Source organism: Tinamus guttatus, unplaced genomic scaffold (assembly GCF_059628265.1).
Source record: "Tinamus guttatus ecotype Peru unplaced genomic scaffold, ASM5962826v1 Tinamus_guttatus_pri_ptg000459l, whole genome shotgun sequence".
NCBI lineage: Eukaryota > Metazoa > Chordata > Aves > Tinamiformes > Tinamidae > Tinamus > Tinamus guttatus.
This window is the reverse complement of record NW_028288993.1, coordinates 10,746,836-10,756,107: the sequence shown is the minus strand read 5'-3', so window position 1 is coordinate 10,756,107 and position 9,272 is coordinate 10,746,836. Positions and strand designations below refer to the sequence as shown.

Here is a 9,272-nt window from a genome sequence, read left to right as displayed (position 1 = left end):
CTCAACGATGCAGGGGGAAAGGGCTGAACCCCCCTGGGAGGTCCTCAGGGCAGCCCCCTGCCTGGAGGCTCCTCTTTGCAGCCAGTTGTATTTTTCAAATTGCCCTTTATTAATATGTGGTTAATTTTTTTTTTGAGGTTAAATTATTTTTAATTTCTTAAATTGCCTTGCTGTGAATTGCTGTGAAGAGACAAGAAAAAAAAATGGCTTCCCGTAGGGTCAAACAATCTGAGACGGCATTTCCTCCAGTACCTCCAGTTTCCTCCAGTTTTCCTTCTCCTCCAATCCGGGAGTTGCTACTCAGGCAGCCCTGGTTAGGAGGAACATGCGGCAGCGTCTTGGGGAGGACACGGGGCCCCGCACAGTCCCATTCGGAGGTGCAGAGCGGAGCGGCAGCAGCAGCCTCTAGCCGCCGGAGCGAGAGCTGCAGCTGGAGAAGCTGCCTCCAGCTCCGGGAGCGCCGGCCGGGAACCCCTTGTGCAAACACGGCACCAATATCCCGCGTACGGAATGGCGATGGGCAAAGAAACCCTCTCCTGGCCTGTGCTGCCCCTGGAGGATGCACTGGGTGGATCACCAAGGGGACAACCCGTGTTTGGTTTTTAAGTGCTATCCTTCAAATTTAGGAGAAGTAGCCACAAGAGGAGGTGACTCCTCGTCCTCGCCCAGCTTCTCCACCACCTCGAGGCCGCAGTGGCGGCACCGCTCTGGGTTGCTGCGGCATTTCCTGAACTCTCCCTGCTTCCGAGGCCTGAGCTCACAATCACAGTCCTGCGTCCGCCTCGCCAGCGCCCAGCGGTAAGGAGGAGTGGAGCGAAAGGATCCGGGGAATAGTGGCCCCGGGGGCAGCAACGAGCACCCGCGTCGCAGCAATCATATCCCCCCCATGGGGGTTGTACAACCACCTTCCCTCCACAACCACCTGGCGCGTTAGAAGTGAATCAGAACTACTTGTTTTCCCAATTACAGTTTCTGACTTTCATCCCCTAGCCATGCCCAGAAGTTCCAGCCTTTCTCCCAGCCTCTAAAGCTCTGCTGGGTCTGCAGGGATGAGGACAGGAGGGGGAGCCCAGGAGACAGGACCGGAGCGCATCCCACCCAGGCCGGGATTCAGCGGAGCTTCTTATTTCCATTTATTTAAATTGGTGTTTATTCAGAGCTCACAGGAGATCGCTCTCACCCCTAAGGCTTTGGCCACGCCCCCGCACTGAACGGGGAGCTGCTGAGAGAACCCCCCTGCTCGTTGCATTTTTATCTGACCCGTTAAAGCAGACATTAATGACCAACGTGGGTGCGTGTTCAAGCGCACCTCACAACTAGACTGCTCTTTCAGTACCCACTGGGATAACATCCCCCTGTTTTGCTTCCAGGACTGCTCGCTCCTGGCTCCAGCTGAGAACAAGATGCCCCTTGTGAGATTCCCGGCACCTGCAGAGCCTCTCTGGCACGAGTGGGACAGGAAAGCACAGAAAAGCGGATTGAGGCACACGGTGTACGCTGTGAATGGGGACCAGTACACGGGCGAGTGGCGGGACAACCTGAAGCACGGTGAGATCCTGCTCCGGAGGTGCCAGCGTAGATATCTGGGCGAGTCCTTAGGGCAGGGGAGCAGCCAGCGCTTGGAGATGCTCATCCGTGTGCTGCAGGGTGGTTATTGCGATATAATGCTGCGATATATGCTGGGCAAAAACATGCTCAAAAGTATCACCTCTCGGTAGCTAAAAATGATTTTGCCTGTGCTCAGCTGCAGGGCAAGGGCAGGAAACACCTACATTATGGCAAAGCTTCCCCCTTGTCCTCGGGAGGGACAACTTTGACTCTGGCCACGGCCTGTGCTCAGGATGAGAGGACATCTGTGTGGAGAGGGGAGCCCGACCCAGCACTGGAGTGGCTGGGCCGGGCCAGGCTTGTTCACAAGCAGCAAAATGAGGTTTGGGGAGATTAGGCGCATTCACCACAGGCCACCCAGGAGGACCATGGTGCAGATTAATGACACATCCGAGATGCTGAACCAAATCCAAGGCATAAACTTGCTCCTGTGGTGGCACAGGGACGTGCAGCCAGCCCTAAGGGCAGCCCCAGACACTCTCTTGCCACAATTCCTGTTCTCCTTCGCACCAGGCAAGGGCACGCAGATCTGGAAACGCACTGGAGCCATCTACAAGGGCGACTGGAAGTTTGGGAAACGGGATGGTTACGGCTCGTACAGCGTCCCTGACCCTGTCACCAAGGAGTACAAGAAGGTGTACACAGGCTGGTGGAAAAACGACAAAAAATGCGTGAGTTTTCCTTGGCCTGCCCCTACCCTGCCGCAAAGCGTGGGGAAGAGATGGGTGTGCACATGCACAAAGGTCACCTTAAATACTCATTTTTTCCAAAGACATCTGTTGTCCAAGCCTGAACAGAAGGTGCAGAGAGGTTTCGGGAAAATGAGTATGTGGCACAAGAAAATGAAAGCAGGAGTAGAAGCTTTTTTATTTTGGCCTCTGTTCCCACAGGGGAGAGTCTTCTCCCAACCCCACTGGTTTTGGCTGAGCCGGCTTTACTTCCTTTCCCACCTTAGGCATTGCAGGAACTGCATCACTTCCAAAGCCAGCAACAGGGAAGAAATATTTTGAGGGAGGCTGGAAGAACGAGATTCCCCCCAGCCTGCTCATGCCCAGGGTTTTCAGTATGGGAACGTGTCCAGGGGCATCCGCAATCCCGCCCGGCCTCCAGGCAGCTCCCATATGAGCCATTACTGCCCAGTCACCTGCAGCTTGCCGTGTTGGTATCTTGTGTCTTAATCTTGCACGCCCATTAGTTTAATTACTACCGTGTTTAAATCGGCCAGAGGAACTTGCTGATAGAGCAGGTCTCCCAGGCGCGGCACACAAATACACCTGCTCTTTCCCAAGTTTGGCAGTGGCATTGGACAAATAATCCACGCTGTTTTGCAAGTTAAGGCTGCCATATAAATCACCCGTTTTTCTAAAGACAACCTCATGGGCAAGTCATCTGGTAAAAACAACCCCAATCTTAGGTGCAAAATCCTTTTCGGAACATTTGCTGCTCTGCCCATGGGCACCCTGCGTTACCCTTCGCGTCTGGCCCAAGAGGAAACGAGCAGCTTCTGGGGGCTCTGGCAGGTGAGCGGCTCGGAGGCTCGAGTCTCTCCTCTCTCATTCCCTGAGAATATGTTTTGGGTGACCGAGCTTTGCAGAGAGATTTATAATGATATCCAAGCATTGCTAGGACGGTTTTTTTTCCTGCTCTGAAAACGTCCCATTTACACCCATGACGTTTGTATAAAATTCATGCTCAGAAAAATCAGTTCTTTCCAGAACTGATTTTATTTTTTTTTTTGCAGAGAGAAACTACTGCTTTCCTCCTATGGAGGAACCCCACTGATGTTATGCCAATACCTCTCAGGGATACCGGTTTACAGAACATGAGGCAGAATTGGTTCTGCAGTGACGATCGCTCAGAGGCTCCTGGGCAGCCCAGGGGAGGATTTGCAGGGCCTGGGCTGACCAGGCTGCAGCAAATGTAACCACGGCCACAAGGCAGAAAATCCCTACTTGAAGAGACAAGCCTTTTTTATGCTGTGTGTCCCAGGCAGATTTAGGTACTAGTAAACTCCACTTTAAACTAAATATTGGCAGTGATCACGCCAAAATTACCACGCTGAGTCACAACCCCCAGATTTTATCACAGGAGTAAAATCATTCTGCAAAAACAACCCCTGCTATTACCTCTCGCTTCCTTAGGCATGTGAAGGGCTGGCATTAAGCATGCATAAAAAGCATCAGGGCTGCTAATGGGCCATGTGTGCCCCCGTGCAGGGCTACGGGACGACGTTCTACCCCGGCGGGGAGTACTATGAGGGCGAGTGGAGCGGCGGGCAGCGCAGCGGCTGGGGCCGCATGTACTACGGGGACGGCTCCATCTACGAAGGGCAGTGGCTGCAGGACCAGCCGTGCGGGCAGGGGATGCTGCGCCTGTGTGAGTACCTGCGTGCCCGCGCCGTCCCCTGGGTCATTGCCCCGTGGAATTCCCCCATGTCCTTCCCCCGCTGGCATTTCTTGAACCTGCGCGCACCAAAGCTTTTCCTTGCTGTGATTTATGTTGGAGCGGCGGGGATGTTTGGGGTAAAGATATTGTGCAAATCCCTCTCTGCCAGCCGGGCAGTTTGCTGGCCCTGCTCTCTAGTTCCCGTACACCAAAGAGCAATCCAGTTTCCAGGATAAAAAAAGAGAAGTTTCTGCCTTCGCTCCATGCCTGCTCTCACTTCTGACACTGACCCTCGTTGCGTGAACACAGGGCTGAGCTCCATCCCTTCCCAGAAATAACACCGAGCACATCACAGATCAGCTGGGAACAGCCTCATCACAAGAAGGGAAATTTGGATTTTTTTTTTTAATTTTGCTTGCAGTTTAATCCATTTGTCCCCAAAGCCAGGAATCCCAGAGCTCTGCAGTACAAGCTGCTCCGTCCCAGGGACGTTTGAGGTTCTGGCACATTATCCGCCTATTGTTTCTCCTTGAAGCAGTTTCAAGGCCAGGAGGTCGCTAAGCCCAGCAGCGAGGAGGACTCGCAGGGCCTTTGCTCCGCACCACGTGCGAGGAGTACGGCCAGTACCCACAGTGCATTCCTTTTGGACTGGTGTCTCCTGATAAAATCAATGAGAGGAAGTCACCTGCCTGGTGCACTTGGCTCCCATCAGCGCCACCTCTGCGGGTCCAGTCAAAGTCCTTCTCGCTGGACTGTAAATTAACCGCCCTGGCCGCCGCCACCGCTCTGTTCCAGTGCCCAGCGCCTTCAAACACAGCCTGGAAGTGCCTGCGAGCTGGATTCCTTTGGGTTAAAATTAGCCAGAGCAATTATTTCATACCCGCAAGCTTAATGCATTGAGCTCAGCCGCTGGAAGCGGGCCCAGGAGCCGGCAGCTCTGCAGGGCTGGAAGAAAAGGAGCTCTTCGGCGGAGGTCACGATGCGCCGAAGCTCCAGATTAAATTGCGGGCGCTGGCAGCGCGCCCGGGGCGGGCGCTGGTGGCCGGGGAGCCGCACGGGCGCTGGCGCCGCTGCGGCCGGGCTCGGGGGCAGCTCGTGGCACGGCCGCGTTGGGGACAGCAGCACCCCAGCCCCGCGTGGCTCCTGCCACCTCCTGCTGCAGGATCCCTCCGACACCAAAGGACATTCCCACCAAGAAGCTTGGTCCGAAATCCCTGCGTGTTTGGGCCCGAAGAGAAAATACTGGAAAACTGGGAAAAGAGACAGCAGAGGAATCCCCCAGTGTGGAGGGGCACCTGGATACTTGCCAGCCCATGCAGGCGTGGACATGGCCGCCCTTCTCCGCCAGCGCCACTGGACAGACGTGCTCTGCTCAGCTCGCAGCTCTGCATTTTGAGAGGGCCTTTCCCATCCCCGAAGGGACTCGTGGAGAACAGCTTGGCGCCCCCCTCAAATCTCTCTCGACTTGCAGAAAAACACAAGGAGAAGCAAGACAGCTGGAAAAACAGCCTGTAGCTGCATGCATGAACTGCTTGGACCTTCACAGCAATTCCTGAGCTGTGGTTCATTGAGGAAAAATAAAACTACAAGTATTGTTTGAATTTAAGATTATTTTAACTGCTCACACAGTGCTACTGTTCCTCACCCAGAGGAGCAAACCTCTCCAAGCTGCACCTCCAGTGTGGCTAGTGGCCGTGGCAACTCTGAAACTGGTGGCCTGTGATTTTTCATGCCATTAGGAGCGATTCAGCTGCCCATTCCTTATCCCGAGCTCATTTACTTAGAATATACACGAAAAAAATAATATCACCAGGAGAAGAACAAAGAGAGTGAGCGCATTTAATGTTCCAAGGAAGTGAGCGTGGGCTTTAGCTGCAGCATTTGCTCACTCGGAGGCACAGCAAATAGGGCACAGTTAAAACCAAATGCCACAACCCACTGCACCTCCCTCACAATTACCAGCCAGGGACAGATCAGGAGGCAAACAGATTATCTGCTCTTCTGTTGCTTTTCTCTGTTGATTGGTTTCCTGTGTAGCCACCTAATGAAATGGTGCAAATTTCACGGTCTGTTCCTGTATTTAATTGCAGCAAATGAAAATCGGTATGAAGGAGGCTGGAAAGAAGGAAAGAAGCACGGACCAGGGAAATTTTTCTACTTGGACACAGGACAGTTGTTTGAAGGTGTCTGGGCAGCAGATATACCGAAATATGGAACTATGATTGACTTTGGCAGAGATGAAGCTCCTACCCCTACTCAGTATCCAATTCCTAAGGTAATTGCTTGGACATTTCATTTTTGCTAACGATGTTTTTCATTAACAGCATTCATCAGAGCTCAAGGCATCCATCCAGGTAGCATTTCATTCTCCAAGCGACTGCTCACGCGGGCTCCAGGCTCGCTGCCTGTGTGCTCAGCTTCTCTTGGCCAGCTGTGTCCTAAATGGCCCTTTTGGGACAAAAAGCACCAAGCGACCTGGGAGAGCCCAGCGCTGGAGCCTGTTACTTGCTGCACATCTGAAAAAACCATAGTTCTCATGCACCTAAACTGCCTAGAGACCTGGGCATACACAAAGGAAACAGGGACAATAGAGACAGAGACAATAGGGGGATTTACGTCAAAAGCAGATGGTTTCTCCAAGCCAAACTGCCGACGCTGACTAAGCTTCACCAAAGCCCTGGCAGCCGTGAGGCCACCCTCAGCTGTGTCCTTTGCCCGGGCACCCTGAGTTAGGGGGTCTTTTGGGTCCACCAGCCTAGTGGGCACCAGGGCACAGCTTCCCACCTGGCTTTAAGGCAGATAGATGGAGGGATATCCAAGAACCACCGTCTTCTGCTCCCCTTTTCCCTTAAGGAAGCAGCTGATGGACAAGGGAGCCAGCCGCAGGCATCCTCCCAGGTTTGCGATATGCATGATGGAGCCCAAAGGCACCTCCTGCAATGGGAGGCACCTGTGCTGGTGGATACATCCCAAATAAGCTCCCGTCATCTCTTAGTAACAAGAGGCACAGTTTCAAAGCCTAGTCACAACATGCAGGTCTGCAATATTCCAATACTGCCAGGAGCAGCATGGCCGTGGCCCACAGGATCGGCTGTTTTTGGCTCTCTGGTCCCTCACAACAGGTAAAGGCACAAACTTTTTGCAGTCAGTATTGAGCAAGCTGCAGCAAAACTCCCTTATTTTGCTGCATCCTTGGTTTCCTTCACCTGTTTTAAGTCTACTTTCTCTAGCACATGCTCTTTGAGCATTTTTGACAATCAGTGAATTCTCCGAGTACTAAGTACCCCACAGCAGTGTTAAATAATAAACACCAAATACTCACAGGGAAAAATAGCCCAGTCCTTGGTTGCAAAAAGAATGAAAGGAGCAGTACTTCTGTAGCTACAAATATTTACCTTGAGAGGTTCATTCAAGGACACCCAGGAGATCTGCTTCTTCAGCGACCGAGCCCCAGAGTAGCTGGATGAGTTCCTGAATTACCGTCTTGCTAAGGCAGGATGTCCAGGCCTAAATGTTTATTTAAACTCCCCAAAGACCAAGATATGACCCAGTTTTCTTTCTACTCTGTGGACAAAAAGAAAACATCAACTTTTGCTGCTGTTACTACACTTTTAGTTGGAAGAGAGTCATTCAGCTCTCAGAATATGAAGGAAATAACAGGTAAAGGAAAAAAAAAGTTGAGATTTTTATTAGGCCTTTGTTAAATTACCTTCACAAGAAGCTGCTAAAGATATGTAGATGTAGGGTGAAAGTGCATCCTTGTGCATAGGCAAGGCACAACACAACAGATTGGGCTATTTGTGTTATAGTTACTGAGCCAAGACTTCAAGAAGCAAAACAAGAAAAGACTGGCTGCTTTCTGCCTGGGTGAAAAACATGTTTGAACCTCCCAGAAACATGAGGCTATAAAGCAGGTTGGCTCCCGGTGACAGGTTCCTGGTCAATAATGCAAGGCTTGGGGACCACATCCAGTCATAGGCAGGATCCTGGACTCAAGATTTGCTGATGCTCACTCAGCTGGCACCAGGTACTCACCTATCGGAGCTATTGGTGTGACCCACGGGCTGCAAATCCAAGTTTTGTGCAGGAAAAGGGCACTGCTAAAAGAGAACCAGTGCACACATCCCAAATGTTAATAAAAGTAGAAAAGTGCAGCAATGTTTCTAAAACAGTAATTGAAAGGCTGTGATATAAACTAAAAGCCCTGCTCCACGGGAGACTCCACTAATGTTGAAGTAATCAGTATTTATAAGCCCTCCACTTCCTCAGCTACACTGCATAATTGATTTGTGTTCTTTCTATTTAGATCGAACTAGCTGATCCAGATGGTGTTTTAGAGGAGGCCCAAGCAATGTTTGATGACAGCCAAAAATAATATTAACTGGATCCTGAAGAAGGAAAAAAAAAGGATGCAAGATAAGAGCAAAATCCTGAGTTTCTCATTTGTGTCTCTGCTCTGCACCATGGCCTATTGTACTGGGGTCGGCCGCCCTCTCTTCCCTCAGGAACTCAGGTTCTCCTGATTTAAATCAGGTTCTCCTGATTTAAACTGCATTTCTGAACACCACCTCCACCCTGCTTGTGGCTGTGCTCAGAGACCTCCTACCAAACCCAGTGATTTAAAAGGACAGCAAAATGCTGGAAGCACAGGGAACTCCTCTAGGGTTTACTCCTCCTGTAAAGGACTAGCTCTCATGTTAGTCTCCAGGTATTTCACGTTGACTGCGGTTCTCCAAGGCTCTGCTTTTATAGCGCAGAATGGAAACCGTTGCTTTTTGCTAAGGCAAATAAGCCCTTTCGCCTCCCAGAGTAACTCAGTGCAACAGCTACCTGGGCCCTGAGGTGCCTTTTATGCCTTTAGCAGACCACATTGCCATTAATACTGTCATTGATGGAGAGCACTTCTCTGCTCCTGCGTTACCCCCGTGCCGAGGCGCCAAACAAGCCGCAGGTGACGGTGTAATCGGTTCACTCGATTTAAACTGCATTTCTGAGTGCCACAAGTCCTGTTTACAGATCGCTTGGCCCCTTAACTGTTTGTGTTTCTACATCAGAAAGATAACCTGCTTTTGTATTTGCACTCAGGGAGAAGAATAACAACACAGCAGTCTTAGTTCCAAGATTTAAGCAGGGCTGACAGGAGGAAAAGCAGGCCAGATACTCTACATTCTTTATACCTGTGCATGTGAACGGGAAATTTCATCTTTATACTCATGAAATGAGTAGCTGAATGCATTTAAGAGACTCTCAGGAAGCCACAATTACAATTACCACAATAC

At 51.2% G+C, this 9,272-nt stretch overlaps 1 protein-coding gene across 1 annotated transcript; it reads left to right on the top strand.

Moving 5' to 3' along the window:
• Window positions 1–1,374: 1,374 nt before the first annotated feature.
• On the top strand, window positions 1,375–8,499 carry MORN3 (MORN repeat containing 3). The gene is made up of 5 exons (XM_010218673.2): window positions 1,375–1,548; window positions 2,122–2,279; window positions 3,825–3,984; window positions 6,084–6,268; window positions 8,300–8,499. Exons 1-5 carry the CDS (start codon window positions 1,404–1,406, stop codon window positions 8,366–8,368), a joined length of 717 nt encoding a protein of 238 aa, XP_010216975.2. The 5' UTR covers window positions 1,375–1,403; the 3' UTR covers window positions 8,369–8,499.
• The last annotated feature ends 773 nt before the right edge of the window (window positions 8,500–9,272 follow it).

Excerpts from the sequence above, each read along its gene's own strand:
- MORN3 (XM_010218673.2), top strand. The coding sequence starts at position 1,404 with ATGCCCCTTGTGAGATTCCCGGCACCTGCAGAGCCTCTCTGGCACGAG. Across the intron at positions 1,549-2,121 it reads GCGGGACAACCTGAAGCACG|GCAAGGGCACGCAGATCTGG; the intron begins GTGAGATCCTGC and ends CCTTCGCACCAG. Across the intron at positions 2,280-3,824 it reads GGAAAAACGACAAAAAATGC|GGCTACGGGACGACGTTCTA; the intron begins GTGAGTTTTCCT and ends GCCCCCGTGCAG.